Source organism: Cyprinodon variegatus, unplaced genomic scaffold, assembly GCF_000732505.1.
Source record: "Cyprinodon variegatus isolate N-32 unplaced genomic scaffold, C_variegatus-1.0 Scaffold19, whole genome shotgun sequence".
NCBI classification, from domain to species: domain Eukaryota; kingdom Metazoa; phylum Chordata; class Actinopteri; order Cyprinodontiformes; family Cyprinodontidae; genus Cyprinodon; species Cyprinodon variegatus.
Window position 1 is genome coordinate 2,056,273 of NW_015150472.1, and position 19,112 is coordinate 2,075,384.

General features: G+C 36.7%; 1 protein-coding gene across 5 annotated transcripts in view; it reads right to left on the bottom strand.

Moving 5' to 3' along the window:
* Nucleotides 1-19,112, bottom strand: part of diaph2 (diaphanous related formin 2) — a 497,594-nt gene that overhangs the window by 447,092 nt on the left and 31,390 nt on the right. For 4 of the 5 annotated variants that reach the window (XM_015388892.1, XM_015388900.1, XM_015388869.1 and 1 more), the window contains 2 exons: nucleotides 13,081-13,185; nucleotides 5,125-5,145 (listed from right to left, as the gene is read on the bottom strand). In XM_015388892.1, the coding sequence (XP_015244378.1) occupies nucleotides 5,125-5,145; nucleotides 13,081-13,185 (126 nt within the window). The remainder of the gene's footprint in view (nucleotides 1-5,124; nucleotides 5,146-13,080; nucleotides 13,186-19,112) is intronic. The other variant, XM_015388885.1, reaches the window with a different exon arrangement.

Below are 19,112 nucleotides of genomic sequence, written 5' to 3' on the forward strand. Positions count from 1 at the left end.
CACTGAGTCACATACAATTCTGCCAAGAAAATGTAATATGTCACTCCAAGTATTTATCCTGAAAAGGAAATGATTGCTTACATCCATCAGTCCTGAATATTTAACATTTGGTTAGCCTGAAGTGAACAGCGCCATGACTGATTGTTCTCCCTCCATGATGTGTTGCTTGTTATGAAACAACAATTCAGTTAGAGGCGGATATATTTCTTTGTTATGCTTTGCTAAAATGTAACCTTGACCTTTGAAAATCATGTTGTAAGCGGAATGTCGATAAGTTTGAATCAACGTCTGTGTTTGTTGTATTGCAGGTTCCTTCAGTCATTCCTGAGACATGGGAGTCACATGAAAAAATAGATGTGAGGTTGAACTGACTGTAACCTTGAAAAAATATCAAAGCCTTTTTTTAATAATAAAAAACAAACTATGGGCAAAATTTTATTTAAATGGGAGCCTTGATCTTTTCTCCCTTTGAAAGAAGAAACACTGATTTTTTACCACTTTCAAGCAACTGTTTGGCATGTTTTATATATTGGATGTGAAATAGTCTGCAGAGGACATTTGATAACTATAAGCTTTAGCAATTCTGAAATGTATAATTCAACTGCAGACTTACTGGAGTCAAGAAAAATGTGCAAACTGGTAAAGCAAATCTGAAGATTTTTAATCAATTCAGACAATCCTTCCCGCATCTGGACTTCATTTTCAGAGCATTGGGTACTACTGCTGCACGGCCTGATGCATTTGAATAAAGACATCAGGAATTACACTTTCAGATTGGAAAAACAAATTCTGAGAACTATTAAACAATTTAACTAAGTGAAACAATTAATATTAAATACCCATTAAAATGGAAAACTTCTGACCCAGTGTCCCCAGTAACTAGAGGATTGTCAGATAAATCCTCTCTTATATAACTCCAAGAAAAACGTTGAAGTCGTAAGATGAACTCTAAAATAAGCTTTCAGCCAATCAAACAAAAATCTTATTCAGATAGTCCTCTTCAGAGCAAGTTTCCTTGATCTTAATTTATAATAGAATGGTGACTGGCGAACACTGGCTTAGGGCATGTGAGGCACACGCTATTGATTAATTTTTCATTGCCGTCCTTTTAAAGCATCAAGGACATGTGCCACATCAAATCTCCTCAACCCAAAGCACCAAGTTTAATAGCTTGTGTGAAACAAAAACTCTGCCGAAAGAATAAAATGGAAGCGGGAAGGCTGGATTTCTTCATAGTTTCCTTAATATTCATATCTATATATACATTTTGACATTGATGTGATCTGAGTTTTTTATCAGCCTTGTGAGTATAATTGACCCATTCCAAACAAGATAAAGTAAAAACACGAGTACCGGGAAAGGTTATTTGATTAATACATTATATTTTATTTACTGAAAAATGTTGCTTATACAAGCTACAATCAGACCAGATTTGTTGAAGAGGATTATTTATTACCAAAAGTAGAGAGTAAATATTCTCACATAACTCAAAGGTTCAACTGTGAATTAAAACTCTTAAGAGAATCATTTCCTAGTTGCTGATTTTTGACTATTTGAAGTCAACCAGCAAAGAAACTTTTAAGATAGTAGTTTAATATGAAACAGTAAATCTTAGCATGAAAGTCAAACAACATAGTTCTGTTATTAAAAGGAAATTTAAATTGAGTGCATTATATCAAAACATTTCTGATATAATTTATCTTTATATAATGCTGTCTGTCAGAATTATAATGTCTGATACAATTAAATGAAATGTAATAGATATTTAGGCATGTCTGAAAGCTATAAATGTAATGTGCTTTTTTCATCTTTGGCCTTCCAAAGAAAATTAGTCAGACAAAACTCAAGAACATTAGTCCATCATAGGAAGAAAAAAAAGGGAGAGCACTAGAAACTCCAAGTAAAAGGCTTTAGAAAAAGTACATATTTGTCATGATTTTCAGCTTGTTTCTAATCACAGGTCAATTTGTCCATCTTCAGCTATTCACACCGACCCGTTATAATTTCAGCCCAGACTACAGACATATTCTACCAGTCACTATGTTCATCAACACTGCATAAAGGGCTTATTTCCCATACTAATGAAGCTTATTTTTTATAAATCACTGCAGTAACATAAATAAAAAAATCCCCAGCTATAAAAAAAATACTTAATGTGCACACTTCGTCAAAAATGCTAATTTAATAAAGCTAATATAAATGGTTGATATTTTAACCTGATATGAACCTATTCTTTAGTTAAAGCAATTAACTCCTTTGTTGATTCTAACTCATGTATCACACATATTGTCAGCACAAGTAAACCTGCAAATATGGAGAGGATGTTTGAGTTTAATAGAATAGATAAAAGTGATACGTCGGCCGGCCGATACTTTGGGTGATTTTTATTTTTTTTTCCTGTATCGACATCAGCCATGAATTCCATGCGTTTGCCAATTCTTTCATCCATCCAGCAGCCATGCCTTAAGATCAATGGAAGTGCATCTATTGTCTCTCCCTTTGCCATCTATAGTTAAAATATTTTGTTTGATTTGTGTTTAAATGTTTTATTGTTAAGTCATTTCCATCATGTTAATGTAAGTAAGAAAAAAAATGGCTACAAGAATTGACATCTAAAAGAAAAAAAAATATCTGCAGCAGATATAGGTGATCGCTTAGACCGAACTGAAAATAAAAGGTATCAGTGTCAGCCTTATAAAAACCATCTGTATTAAAACATACTTTTCAAACTGCTTATGCTATAGAGCCTTCATTTTCTTATCTTTCTGCCATACATCCAGCCACAGTTTAACATTTACAATACAGATTTTGTGTGCATACACAATCCATACCTGGTTTTTCTGAGGAAATAAGAAAATGCCAGTAAATTCTGCAACACTGCAACCAGCTCTGACCTTTTCTCTCTCAGGTATAAGGCTTTCTGGACTCATTGGTCTAATCTGCACACTGACAACAACATTCAGAGAGCAGTTGTTTACACAACCCTATTTACCATCACACAACCTGACATTTCAGAGCCAACCGGCATCTAAGCAGTCATCTGTCCAGTTGTACAGGTATTGATCATTTCCTGTGGCTTGGAGATTTTCCTCTGCCGTTTCTTCAACAAATGGATCACACGCCCTCTCATCCCAAGTCTCAGCAGCCTTTTGAGCTGCAGAGTCCGTCAATGGACGAGACAAGATGGAAGTCTACTTTCAGAAACTGCGCAGCAGCAGACACTGACGGATGGACCTTGACTTCTGACGTAAATCAGGCCAGTGCTTACAGACTGCTATGCAGCAAAACCACCATAGAGCCGCTGAGATATATAGTATACCAGCAAAAGGCGACGTCGGCCCTTGAGTGCCATTGTCCTGCAGCTTTTGTATGCATTTCTGCTCCAACACATCTGAAACACAGGGCCAAATTACCTCCTTGGCATGCCGGTACGGTTAGCAGAGGCCTGATCATTAACCATTGATTTGTTCCAGGTGTGTTGAAGAAGGGATGCATGTAAAATCTGCAGGACTGTGGCACACCAGGACTGTTGTTGCCCACCCATGCAGCATACAGTGCAACTGATTGATTTAAGTCTGTCTGCAAGCCTGTTACTACCTAGGTATGTTGCTTCGATCTTCTTCACTTTTTGGTTGGAGCTTGAAAGACAACATGAGACTCTTTGCACACTTCCACAATGGCCAGAGTGATGAAAGTCAATTCACAGCGTTCTGTTCCTAGCTCATTCCTTACTAGCAGAAGAGAAAGTGCCAGAGAGATTTCATGGCTGAGACAGAGGACTTACACTCATGTTTTCCCAATGGAGCATCAGAACCAACACTTTCCCTCTGGCACATCTGAGAGCACTCAACACAGCACGCTGACAGCGTGAAAATAGGAATCTGACAGAAATGTAGGGGGGGGACTCGACTAGTTCACGATTGGCTAACCATGCTAAATACCGTTTCCTCCATCCTCTCTTTCAATGGGGCTTTCACAAATGGGAGCTCAAGGCTTTTAGTGTACGGGGTCTATCTATTTGCCCCAGCTGCTGGATTATCACAAAGGTTAAAAAAAAAAAACCCAGGTCAAACACTTTTGGGAGCTTTTCAAATGAAACTAAATTATTGATAACCAAGCCCTGCTGTATCCTTTGAAAAGGTCTGCGGAGATTCTGGAAAAAAAAGCTCTTCACATCTTAGATGAGCGGTCATGATCGAAAATGAGGCAATATTGTCCTTTTTCCATTTACCGAACAAAGTGTAGCTATTACTGCAGATTGAAACCTACTCGGTAGCCATCCGCACAGGCCAAGCTGATAAACCTATTGCTCACAGCAAGTACAAAAAAATTGTTTAACAAAGATTGAAAAGGGTAATCAATAAAAAAAAAAAATGCCTCAAAGAGAGCCAGGTCATAGAGCACCGTTTAACCTCGCTGGTGCTTCTAGCCCTTACAGTCTGCTTAACCGTCATGAAGCCCTCGAAAGGCAATCAAAGAGCTCTTTAAGCGGCAACACTTAAAGTGGTAATTCCACACTTCAAAAGACGTTACCCAATGAGACTTTTTATGGATTCTGTTTTTGACTGAAATTATTCTTTCAAACTTAAAGACTCTCGAAGAGGAACCATGACACTGTGATCCAACAGCCACCTTCAAAGGACCTACTGCTTTAATGCTTGGTGGAAGAAAAACGTAGCATCCTTACTGTGGTTTGGTCCATGAGTGCATTTTAGCTTTTTCATGCAAGAAGTCTTCAGTGTGCACCAAGTTGTGTATTATTCAGAATTAATCATTATCGTTAAGAATAAGACATTGTTAAAAACAGTCCATGGATTTCCATCACTCAAAACCCAATAGTTCTTTTATAACACTGTGAAAGAAAACCTGCAGAAAGAAAACATCTACCAAAATCGTCAGACTGTACAAATGTCTTTTACTTTTATTTATAAAAATCTAACACAAATCTAAGGAATAACAATGACCTTATGCGCACAGCTTGGAATGCGCTCCTAACCAGCTGTCTGAAACACAATGCCTTGAAGTGTGTGCATATCTGTGTGTGGATGCGTGGGTTCGGAGAAATGAAGACACATACAAAGTCGTAACAAGATTTCAAAGCCAAATAAATAATAGGCTACTTACCGCCACTTTGCTCCCAGTTATCTGCATGCAGCGATCGGCGGAGAAGGTTAATGTGCAAAAAGACACAAACGGCACACTCGTTAGTAAGCCAGGAAATTATCCATAACAGGCTGAGGCATTAGGGTATCTTTTGTGACAACACAGAAATCCTTCACACATTTATGGGACACTTTACATGACTATTCCATCAACGCAAACAAGATAACTTAAATTTGTTGCTGCACACTCAAGATTATGTCTGTGTCTGGCAGATGCTAGTCCTCTACTTTTAGATTTTAAATAAAGCAGATTTAGCTGGTTGATGCAAATTTCACCAAGTGTCACCCAAATATGAGGGCTTCCTACTGAGGATAAAAGTCTAAAGAAAGTCCCTTTGGTTAAAAATCAATGTTCTGCCAGTAACACCGGTCTTCAGACGTCACATTTGGTGGCAGAACTACCTTGAACCCATGCAGTCAGCACAATTTCCAGGGTTTAACCTTGTTATCTGTCAATAGTGGCAGGTAGCAGGAGCGATTTTCATTACTGCAACTGTGGGACTTGTTTCACAGTGGGAAGGTGTCTGTTAGCAGAGTAAATGTATTCTAATCTGAGCCTGAGCTCTTTATGCTATCCAACATGCTTCTAGGGAATTGCATTCTGATTGCACAAAGTTATAGGGCGTATTGAGCCCTTTTCCCCTCCTTTCTGCACAGATTTTATAGGAGGTAAGGAAAAAAAATCTCACTTTCATTTTCTTTTAACGTTACTCTCAAACTGTCGGGGTTTGCATCCATTTATTGCTGGTGCTACCTTTTCCTTCACCCTACTAAAAGTTTAGAAGAGCCACAGAGGCAGTTTAACAAGGTGTACCTCAGCTTCCCTACATTTTAGACATACTGCATGATTATAAAATGGTCAACAATATGGGACTCTGTGTGCAACATGTTCACTACAACCTTTACAAAATTTACAGACATAATCTTCAGTGTGCTTGGACAAAAGTTGGAAGGAGCTTGGAGGTGAAAAACACAGGTTAAAAAAAATGCATTTTAAATGAAAATCAACTAAAGTGTAGTTTATTTAAAAAAAAAATGAGTCATTGGGTACAGAGGACATGAAAAAGGTCTGCACACCTACAATACCTGTTTAGTTTTAAAAATAAAAAAAACTTTTGAAAAATTTTTCCACCTTTAATCATAGCTAGACCCAAAACAATGCTGATCCCAAACAAACTGAAACAGTTATTGCAAAAATGTGCACATACTTCAATATTTTCTTGAAGCATTTTCTATGAGGTCAAAACTTGACTTAAGCTTTTGTTAAACATTTCATAAGATTTTTAGAAGAAGCCTTAAGATTTTGTGTTAACATTATGTGTTGATTGGGCCCCATTTTCACCTAAAGACCACCATATATAACTATACTGTAACTATTTTTATTATCTTTTTTTTTTCCTCTGTTGTGAAGTTTTAGCACCAAACATAATGCTTAAACAGTTCGACCTCCTATTCGTGAAATGTCAGTTTCAAGGTATAGTGGAGGATTTTCGTGAATTTTTGAAAAGACCTGCCCATTTCTCCTCGTCCATGCTCTTTTTAAAAGTTGCTGTTTGCATTGCACATACAAGCTTACTATTCAAAACAAAATTTCCAATTTTTCTACTGTCAGACTCACCATCGGTAAGTAAAAATAGGGACGAGCACATAGGATGACCTAATGTAAACATATCATCACCAGAATGATTGATAATTAGGAGGACCACTTATTTTGATAACCCATCCCGGGAAAAGAACATCCTCCACTATACCTTTAATGTTTTCCTGTGAGACTACAGACAGATTAAGCATATCTAAGTTTTCTGTGACCAGCAGGTACTTGCCAGACACTCCTTTAATGTTGCTCTAAGCCTAATGGCAACAATAAATTAGTTTTATTATCATTGTTTAATCAAACCATGAGTCTTCAGTGATACCAAAAAACAAATTCTGACCATGAGATCCATCTGATGCCTTGGAAGCATCCAATAGATCATGGCTTATGTTGTGAAAAGCACTATTGGGGGTTAATTAAAGGAACTTCAGATTACGGCTGGTGTTTACAGATTCCTTTTAAAGTGTAATTAAAAGTGGTGGATTTTTTTCTGAGGACAGATACACACTCAATTATAAGGGAGGGCACACACTTCCAATACCATCCTGTATTTTTTTCTTCTTCTGGTTTCTCCAAAAAATATTTCAGTTATTTCAGTTCCATGTTTTATGGGTCATCTGAAAAGGTGAAAAAAGGCCTAAAATTAAAACAAAACTGGTATTGTAACAAGGTATGCAGGCTTTTTTTTTTTTGTGCCTAATGACCTACAAGATTTCCTCTTGAAACATCTTTATAATGATTGCTGACTGTATGAATGGTGCAAATTAATAATCATCAGTGGTGTGGATTTTCTCTCAAGTAGTTTGGGGCATACAGAGCGGAAGGTTGAAAATTGATGGTCATATCAAAAAAAGGGAGAAAAACGCAATAATGAGCAAACCCCCCCTTACAAGATATTACATCACATCTTTCCAAAGTGAAACAAAGCACGTTCATAATTTAACACACAGCTCTATGCATTAATGGCATTAGTAAAATTAGAAAATGTTGCATTTTCATTCAATTTGGATGTAGAACATGGTGAAAATGGGAAAGCAGTTTATGCAAAGGTAATGGGAAAAGACGGGTAAACACTTGGGCTATATATTGGGATTGGATTGTGTGTTTAACAGAGTTCAGTCTTAGCATGTATCTTTCTAAGATAAAAACTCCCTCTATTTGTGTTGGGTGTAATTTGTCAGACTCCTGTTAACCCATATGAGTTTGTTCTCAGTGCAACATAGCTTTGGACTGAGACATAGAGAGAGATGACCAAACAAGAAGATGGTAAAACAGAGTTTTAAATTTCTTCTAAAATATGATTCAGCAAAAACACAAATTGTAAAAATTATTAAAAGGGAATGAAGTTTTAAAGCACATGTGATGCATCAGCATGCATAGATAAAGAATAGAGTTACACCAGCTACCCTGAACCTTATGACCACCAGTCAGACATAAAGTCGGCTTTCTTTTAGCCCCAAGTACAAAAATTAAACCCAGAAGGCATTGAGCAGTAGATTGTTTGGCACCAATCAACGAGTGTTAATCTTGCAAATGAAGCATACTGGAATCTTAGTTGAGATTTGGAGAATTTGGAGACCAAATCAAAACTTCAACCTTGCTTTTTTACTGCTGAAATATTTGTTTTAACTATCTATGGTGTAGAAGGTCACATTATTCATGTTTCTTAAAGCTCAATTTTAGATCAGCAAAACTGTTCAGGGAAATCGTTTTAAATACCTAAAATCAACAGAAGTAACCAAGGTGTTCCAACAAAACATTAATCAGAGCATCTCACTGCCACTGCAGCCTGGTTCTCTGTACATAGTGCTTTCTGCAATTTTTAAAGCAGAGTTGACTTTACTTTACTTTTGATACACAAATAGGACTCTGGATTCCCGCTTCCACTGCTTTGTGAACCCATCTTAAGCTACTGTAATTACCGTATTCTGCTTTATTGTTCTGGTGGATTTAAGTTGGGAAGGACATCCCATATAGCCTTAGCAGGACAGTATTAATCAATAAATACATTAAATTCTTCAACAACTTCAAATGCAATAGGGCTGTCTTTGAGCCTTTGTTTATTTCATTAGTGGATCTTCAAGGAGTCATTACCTTAATTTCTACAGATCATTATAAATCAGTCATACTGCCTGTTTAGTGAGAAAGTGCTTAAATTGTAACATTTACCCTTTTTCCTTCATGAAATACAGCTCCAACTACCCAGTGTTGATGGAAAACCTTCTTTCAGTGGTCATAATGTTTGGGCTGATAAGTGTATGCTAAAGCTGTAGCTTGTGATTGCAAACTAATGAATCCCAACTCAAAGTAGCAAAAAGATTTTTTCTTTTGATCAGCAAAACATGTCAAGAGGAAACATCTGTTCAGTACTGTGGTGCATGTGCTGCTTTCCCAATAATTTTTTTATATTTTGCGTACTTGGTGGACTTATGAACGCTATGGAACATGCATGACACAACTTTGTATTAGTATAGGTCTTGGAGACGTTGGCTGTAATAAATATTATTGCAAATTTACTTAACGATATTACTTTTTAATAATAAACATAGTATATGACAGCAAAAATGCTATTATATACTATAACATCACAAATAGAGGAAATGATGAAGAGTGGAAACACCGAAGCCAAACAGTGAAAGCCCCGCAGAAAGAAAGATAAAACCACAGATTTTCTCAAACCGTTTGAGCTGACAAAGCATGTCCATAACAGACAAACCAGCCTACTGCTGAGGTATAACCCATTTAAGGATGAAACAACTAAACATATCAATAGAGATAAATCAATTTTTGAAACTTTAAATTTTTTTTAAAAATCCAACTGCAGTATAATGACCAAGTCATACTTTTTGCTCATCAAACAACCCATTCAGGTCATTTATTCATCTGAAACTGTGCTGAAAATATTTACATTTTGCATTTAGAATTAAAATCATTCTTTGGTTTAAATACTGTATATTCTATCCAAAAGTTTTAAAGTGGCCACTGAGAATTTTGGTTTTTTTTTTTATTACCAATTTTAACCTTGCAATGCATTTAAAATGTTCAATAAATGTTTTCCTTGTTAAAGTCAAACAATGATTTATTGAGGAATCTTAATTTACTAAGAGCATCTGTTTTTAGATCAAGAAAATCTCAAGAATAACTGATAATAAAAGAAGTAATAGCTGCTAGCCTAAATGCTATAATTCCTTTATTGAAGGGATACAGAGGAATTAAAGGGTCCTACAACCATAAAATACGCTATGGTTGGTATATTTGAGCTTTCAGAATGTTTTTCCAAACATTAATGAGGTTGTTGATGTAGTCATTTTGAAGGAAAGACATGATAGATCAAAAAGGCTTAAAATTAGATCAAATGTGTGTATTTGCTCACAGTTTATTGCAAGCTTAAAATTTTAACTTCAACTCTTTTGCATAAACACAAATAGCAATATCTTGTTGGCTACAGTATGTTACTATTGCAGTTAATTGTTACATTTGGTGCAGAAATTCTGCATATAAAAACCTTTATTCCTCAAAACCATTAAATACTATCTAAACAATCAAATTGATATACCCAGCATTATGTGACATTAGTATGTCACACAGTGTTTGGGTCTACAGCTGTCCTGTATTGTAACTGCACATTTGCATGAGCAGCCATTTCAACCCTGGCAATGAGCCCCCCCCCATCAGCCCTATTAAATGTGAGAGCAGGGTGCAGACAGACATCACATTTTGTCCTCTGTCCTTTCACTACACAGATTATGTTATTCATTTGAATAAAATATCTCTGCTCACAAAGCATAATGGGCCCTGTGAGGAATTCAATCATCTCGGATAATCATCATTATCAATAATGCCAGTTAATTACCATAACAATGAGCAAGGTAATAAATGATGATGTCAAGGCAGAGCTACCAGGTTCAGGAAACAATGAAGAAAGAAATGACTTCTTCTCTTTAGAAGTGCTATGAATATCACCTCGCTAAAGTTCTCCAAAATTTCTAAGAAAGATGTCATTTCATTATAGAGCAGCGGATTACAGCCAAAATTTGAATTGTCTGCACTGATTTAATTTTGCCCCATCTCAAAAATTGATAAGATGCCAAATATAAAAGGTGAAAAAAATATGCTGCTACTTATATATAGTAATAAGGAACTGCTGGTAAACACCTATGCCACATGTTTAAAGTTTTCTAACGTCTTACTGCCACACCAACTTATACTAGCAATGATGTGTAAACTGTCAATGAGTAAACTGAGGACTCAGTTATTCCACTAAGAGTTTAACTGCACTGCTTTGATGTGGCTTTTAGTATCAACTTAAGTAAACTATCCTTTAGTTCAATTGCCTTACTAAGCTGCTTCTGAGATTAAACTTCTTTTCAATTTGGATTTCCTGATTTTTTTAAAAACAACAACAACAAAAAAAAACTTTTTTCTAGCCTTTACTTTGCACTAAAAAGCATCACTTTTGGTCAAAGTTGCAATGGATAGTAGCAGATAAAAGGTCAGGTTGAAAGCTAATTATCAAATAAAATGAGACAATTTTCTCTGTGGACATTTGTTCAATAATATATTTCAATAATTTTGTTTGCAGTAATGCATGCTTAAAGCATCTTCAAAATGGTCTGTGTAGGATTCTGGACCTGAACTTTTTTCAGCTTCTCATCCATCACTAAGCGTTTCAGAGAAGAATGACACCTACATGTCTATTCGCTGTCAAACTGCTGGAATGCAGTGTGCGCATCAAAGGGGTTTACGTTATCAGTTTGCTGCCAGCAGAAGGAGTTTCATCATCGACTTTTAGCGACATCATTTAGGGGTTTTAGGAAGCCAAAGGACAGTAGCGTCCATTTCTGTTCTTGTCAGATACAACCGAGTAGTGGTTGAGTAACAGGAATCCTACACACCCGACAAAGTCTGTCTTCTTGTCTTGTGGGGCTAAGAATGCACTAAATGTTTTTGTTGGCTAACAGGTTTCCCTTTTATGCAGAGACATATTATTCAACAGTTACCCTAAAGCTTCTAAAATAATACACCTTTTTCGTAATATCCCGTAAACTCTAACACAATTTCAAAAACAAAAGCTAATACGTATGTTATCTGTACTCTTTAGAGGTCATTGCATAAAAAATATCTCATTCTAGGCTTATTTCTATTTTAAATAATACTTCAGCCGGTTGAAGGGTAGACACTTCCACTATTGGAAGTGTCTCACTAAAGGAGTCCGTCACCAGAGAAAACACAGACCACCCACCAAGCCCCATGAGAATAAGTGGCTCCAAATAACAGGTGCATCTCAAATAACTAACATCATCAGAAATGGATAAAAAAATATGCACTGGCTTCACACAAAGTAGTATATTAAAACTTTTTTTTTAATTAAAAATTCAGATTTACAATGCAATTGCATAGCTTCATACAGATATCAAGACTAGGCCTCCTTTTACATGAATTACTGCATGCAGATGAAGGCAGCCAGTTTGTGGCTTTGCTGTGTTTTTAAAGATGCCCAGGTTGCTTTACTGACAGCCTCCTACCTCTCTACATTATTGCAATATTTCATCATACTCTTTATAGCAGTTCCTTGATTCTCTGTGAAGTTTGGAGAGTTTTCATCCCAAACAAACATTAATACCAGGGTCACTAAAACCTGGTGCTGGCACCTCTGCCAATGTTCGATTTTCTAGTCCTGCTAAAAAAAAATGCATTTTCTCAAAGCTTGTAAGTGTGTGACTGCGTTTTATAAACTGAAGTTATCCCTGAGGATTCTGCAACTTTTTCCTTCCACACAGCTTTCCATTGTTATACTTGGACAAACCACTGTTAGAACACAGCTTTTTGATAATTAACCTTTAATAAGCTAAACTAAATGTTAATTTGATTCTGTTGTCAGTAATTTAAAAGTCTTTGTTGGTCATAACATAAAACAAATCTATTAATATTAGTAATTCTTTAGTTTTCTTAGGAACTAGGTCTGGGGATTTCATTAGCTACAACACTTGTTCAACTGAAATAAACAATTTCAATATATCACACTGTGTGAAATGAAGCCAAAGGACTTTCACTCAACTGAGTGCTTAAGTTTCTAATAAAACTTTAATATTTTGAGAGGTTCCTGTAGATTGCAGGAGAAAACCAGGAAAATCAGAAGCAAGTCGATCAAAACTGCAAACCAAAGAAGTGGGGTGCAAGCATGAAGAGTGAGAGAAGGCGGTGGAGTGAGTGTGCTTTAAGGGATGACAAAGCAGGCAGGAAGCAGAGCATCAGATTATTTGAGCTACTATTTTCCAATCCATCTGTTATAAAGAAGGCATTTAGAATTACCAGTTCACTTACAGATTTTGAAGTGGCTGAGATGTACTGGACCACCATCTCACGCTTGGTGGCCAAGTCCTTTCCACGTAAAGGGGCTTTCCGTTCCTCATTGAGGTTCATGTCCTCCTAAAAACAGAAAACAGAACAGGAACAATGAAACTGACTGCCTGTTTCAAGGTAGCCTTTAATGAGCAAAATTACCAACAAAAATGCATCTCCACATTGTTGTGTTTGTTAAGACACATTTTTTTTTATTTCACATCATCCAATTGGCACAGCAAAGCAGAAAAGGCTTTTAAATGACGTGCAACTGAAGTTGATCCCCAATAAACAAACACAAAACCTCAAAATATATTCACATTTTTGCATTTCAAAACCTTCAACTTTAAACCAGATCATTTCAATAAAACAGATTCTTCAAAAATACGCAGCATTTCGGGCCCAGAAACAATTATTTTTCAATTTCCACCATTACCCTTTTATATCAGATCCTGTCCTTTGCTTAAATTAATTCCCAACCACGTTTCTTTGTTAAAGTCACAGGCTGTAGCAGTGGAGTATAATGGCAGGAATAATTAGTCCTTGAAATAAAAGTAGCAAAGGCAGCAGCAATAGAAGAATATAAAGAAAAAAATGGCACACTGCACCGCAACTCTGAATCTGAACAGCAGAACAAAATCAAACAACACTGTTTCTATTGAGGCCATGCAATCACAGCTGATAGGCTGGATAGGCAGTATCTGCGTGTTATTGGGAGTATTATCTTCATGCTACTTTAATTCGGCATCACAAAGAGTTCTTTCATGTGAGAGACATCAGGGGATAGAGTGAAGGCCGGACAGAGCACTAAAAGCTAGGGAATGACATGATGATTAGAATGAAGGAGGATGTTTATCAGAAGCACTCTCTCACAAAGAGATGGCTCGAATGAACAGAGGAGAAAAACATCCTCCGTTGAGGTAACAAGGTGGAGGTCTGCTGCCCTCTAGTGGAAAGAAAGGAATACATTTAACTCTTGAAGTCTCGATGTCCTATCGTTTTCTCTTCACCTGATTTACTTTCTAATTCAACTTATAAATTCAGTGCATCACCATATTAGATCACTGGATTACTCCTAGGTTGAATTATCATACCATAGGTAATCAGAATGAAGTTGTTCAGCCTTGTTTGTCCGTGAGGCATGGGCAGGAATCCCAACCAGGAGCACTGTGACCTAAATTCCTTTAACTACATTTCCTCCAGTAAATACCCTCTGAGCTAAAAAGAAAACCATTAACATCTCTTGTGGAAATGGAAGGGTGGTTTGGGGCTTGGATGCAGCCGAAACTTTTTCATCACCCAGGGAAAGCAGCAGGTTTTTTAATTAATCTTTGAACCCTGCTAATTTATCTGCTTAATTGGCATTCAATAAAGGAGGCAGAATGTGGTGGGGTGAGTACGTTGCAGGCGCGCAGGGGGGGGGCGGGTTGCATGAGTAGTGAGCCTGCGGGACGTTTGTCAAGGGGCAAACTGGAGGAATGAGCCCTCCAATGTTCAGCCTGCAAAATGATTAATGCTCTTTTATTAATTATACCCTCACAGGCAACATAAAAAGAGCTTCGGTATATCATGACTATTCTGCTGGTGTAACAGAAATGCTGTGATTTGAGCTTCTAGCTATGCCAGTAGACCAGACATATGCTAGAGCCTGCCATCTTACACTAGTCTGACTAACTCTGGTAGGGATTTATTAATACTAATCAGGGTGCAATTGCTGCGTTCATACCAAAAATAATTATCCTGAAGTATTTGGGAAATCATCCTTTGATCAGTGCTATGAGAAAGTCTTTACCCCTTTTAAAGGGTTCTCTTGTTTTTACCTTTTTGTTATGACTAACTATGTTTCAGAGTCAAAAAACAAAAGGTACATTTTAGACAAAAACAAATTAAGGGGGGGAACTGGCAGTTTTTAATTTAAGGTTCTCAAATCATGGATTATTTTTTTATACCCACATTGTTTTGGTTACATCTCAGTAGGTAGGTCTGATCACCTCAAGAGGTAAAACAGACCTTTATAGAACCTAAGCTGACAACAGGAGGTAAGAAATGCACTAAATTTTGATGTAAAGAAATTAAAATGAAGGAAAGTCACAGACATCTGTCGTTCTTCATATTCCTTTTAGAGCCTTTGGATTTTTGTGAGCCACAATGAGAAACATTAACCGAAAAAGAAGAGAAAATTGGACAGAGACAAGATGTCACAGAAGTGTAAAAAAAAAAAAAAAAAAAAGTCTCATTTGGCTCAGCTAAGGCAGCGCCCATGATTCTTAGCGATGAAGCAAAACGACATAAATGGGAGAGTACCAGGAGGAAAACCACTACTGACCAAATATGGGAGAATGGCATGCTTTTCATTATATCTAATGCAAATCTGCCAGCATACCATACCTGTATAAAAACATGGTGGTGGTGCAATAGCCTGAGGTTGATTTGCTGGTTCTGGGGCTGCAATAACCGATGCAACATTATTTCTACTCTATACCATTCTACTCTGCCATTATTTTGTGAAAGAGCTGCAGCCCAATGCAGCAAGGCAATGATCCACAGAAAAGCATCATGTCCACCTCTGAATGGAAAAAATAAAAACTGGCAGTCAGTTTCAAGTGGCCTACTCAAAGTGGCGGTTCATCCTCAAAAAGCCTCCAATTAGGATAAAGTAGAGGACAAATCTTCAAAGAGTAAAGGGTCAATATTCCTCTACATGGAGGTAAATGAGTCTTGGTCAGTTATTAGCTTTAAGGGCCAGTTTGGAGGCTTTGATAGATTTTATCCTTTCGCAAAACAATAATTGGAAATTTCTTTAGCTTTTACTCACAATATTTTTGGTTTTAAAAAAGTCCACAAGTTGAAATGGTGTTGGTCTTTGACTGGGTTCAATGCCATAGTGTCAGGAGAGGCATGTGGCATAAAAACTTTGCCCAGTCTGTCAGAAAGTGGTGATGACCTCTGAATATGGGAGCAGCTAAAAAAAATAACACCACAGGTTTGCGAAAATGAAGGGAACTTTTAGACAGCACCGCCTGAGGTAAGTTCTCAAAATAAGGTATTGGTGAGTAGCTAAAGAAATGTTTAATGCAACCCAAGTAGGCAGGTGTTTCCTATCACTAAACCATTTTTCCCAACGAAGCAATAAGTTAAGACGGCTGCACTCTAGGCATGGCAGCTCCTCATTGGGGACGACGCCAAGCAGCTGTCTGATTATGTGGATCAGAGGTTTCAGGCAGTCAAGAACCATAGAAGAGTAAAAATACGTTCCAACATATTTTTCATGTACGTGTACAATTTGTTCCATATTATGCATAATGCATTTAATATATTGCACATATGAAAATAAGCCCAATAGTTTTATTGAGAGTTTTATTCTGTTTTATTCATCTCTGACTACCCTACATCAAATCAGGGATCATGACTCTCGACTGCATCTTTAGTTACAAATATAAGACTTTTGATTTGACTTGTATTCATGCACTGTTAACTTGAGGTCTGGGCTTTGCGTGTGTGTCATGTACAATCTATTTTATGTAAACTGAAAGTGGATATAAGTGTAGATCAGTTAGATTATCTTGTTTTATCAATATCTGGTTGTTATGGAAAGATTACATAGTAGATCTGCCAGTAAAGGGAGAAAATGGCAGAAACTGGTCAAATGTGGGTTTTTATTTCCATTTAAAGCACTTACAGAAACAAAGACAAAGCCTGCAGTTCTTACAGATGTGGTTTAAGTTGCACTTTAACAAGAGATGTGGGTGGACAAAAGGAGATACAATTTCAGTCATGTTTATACAGTGATGAATGCCTTTACTGTAATAAAAAAAATCTAATTTCTATATATAAAGTGAACTAATCAGAAGTAAAAACTTTATTATGCTTTTGCAATATCAAATTACAAATTAAGTCTATCAATGACGTTTGATTGTTCAGGACAAGAAGCAAACAAAGAAAAAAAGCGTATTCTACATCTCATTCTAATTTTTAGGCTGTTGCAATAAAGCCATGACTTTTATCTTCAGAGTGAAATCAAAGATTTAACATTAAAAGGTGTTAACCATATTTTTGGATATAAATGTATACCAAAGTTATTGTATTTGATAGATATTGTGCATTTAATTTGTGATCATTTTACATTTTAGGTCTTAGTCTGAAATGAATATCTCTGCATAAAGTTTGTAAATAAAATCAAATAGGTTTGGCAAAATGCTTTGGCTCGATACTGGTTAGGGTTTTAAACTAGTGTGAAGAAAAATAAACAGACACTGTCAAATCATCCAAGGCTTTAAAACTATACGAAGAGTCTCCCCTGAAGAAATATGTGGTTCTTAAAAAAGTAAGTAGTAAAAAAAATAAAATAAAATTCCTTTGCCTCCACTGTGACAAATCAATTATTTTTTTCCACTACCCCCAAGTTTGATCCATGAGAGCATGAGGGCACATGCCGTAATTCTCCTGTGGGCTGGTTTTAATGTCCTGGTGCAGAGTGGAAGTGCTGAGGGATCACAGAAGAGCTTATTACCCAGAGTATTCATTCTAACAACGGCAAACATAAAACCTGAAACAAGGCACTGTAGCAATGCACCCTTACACTGTTAATTCAGTGGCTCTGTGTTGCTGTGTGCACCCCAAAAGGTTATTAAAATCTTTGGAAAAGGCTTAACAGGAAATTAACTTTATTAGAAAATACTTTGTTTTCTCACACATAACAAATGTAAATGTTGTTTCGCCTCATCATTAATAAACAGAATAAGAGAGGAGAGTATGTTGAAGCCCATGTGAAGGTGGATAATTGAAACTTAACATAGAGCTGGGGCTTTTACTTATTATTTATATCATCAACAATCCAGTTAAATCTGAGATCTGAGTCCATCTGAAATGGGCGGTAAGGCTTTAACTCTGATTAAAATAAGTCCTCTATCAAATCTGACTAAGCTTCAGTAAAGCTGCACAGGGACAAAGGCCCAAATGTCAGTGCATAGATGTACACTGATTAAAACCTTCTACAAAAGATCTGTACTTGGAATTGAGGTAAAAGCTGCTGAAACCTGATGACTTATCAGATATGAATGCAAAGGAAAAACACACCTTTCAGAGGTTTTTAATCGATTAAACTTTTTGAAAGCCATATTCTTTTTTTTTCTTCCTTTCAGTTACACAATGTCTTACTGCTTGGTCCTGCGCTACAGTTTTAAATCATAGAATCTTAATAAAACAGTGAACATTGATTTATGTGAAAATAACTTGACTAAAGGTTTAAGGGGCATGAAACAGCAAGAATCTGCACCACAGGAACAACAAACAATTTAATCTGTTTAACTGAATTTATTTCAAACATAAAACTAAATTTGGAGAAAATTTTCCGTCTTAAAGTTTCCTCAGTAGAAGCAGATAGCAGTTCACATAGAGTCTGGTTTTGCTTTGGATTTGTTTCTATACAATGGGAGTTTTCCTCTCCACTGTCATTAAATGCTTGCTCTGTATTAAGCTTGGTTTATGCTAGACTTGTTCGTGATGACCGCAGGACCAAATTAAACCATTTTTGGCTTCCATGCCCCTGTGGACAGCGTCCATGCAGACAGAACGTGGACAGCTTTGTGCGAAAAAAAATCATGATGAGCAAGCAATAGCTCCTACTGGCGAGCATCTGCAATGTAAACATCTAAAGAGAGCCTTAGATTTAGCTCATAAATATCACCACTATCCACAGACTTTGGAAAAACTCATGCAAATAAATGACTGTCATTCTTGAAGAGTTATAAACGCCTGTTTTCTACTTCCTCACTTAGCGTGGTCTTGTCAGCTTGCCGTTTGTGCTGAACATGCCCGCCAGAATAAGGGAAAACCGGCACAGAGAATAAGAGCTTTAAAGGTTATGACAGTTGGTTTATTTTCTGTGTGGACTGTATGTGCATCGAGCATGACCTAAACTAATAGATTGCTGCAATGTCAAAGACACAATGCAAGAGACTGTCCACAAGCAACAGGTGGAATGACTGCTGCAACAATGACTCAAGGCAGTCTGC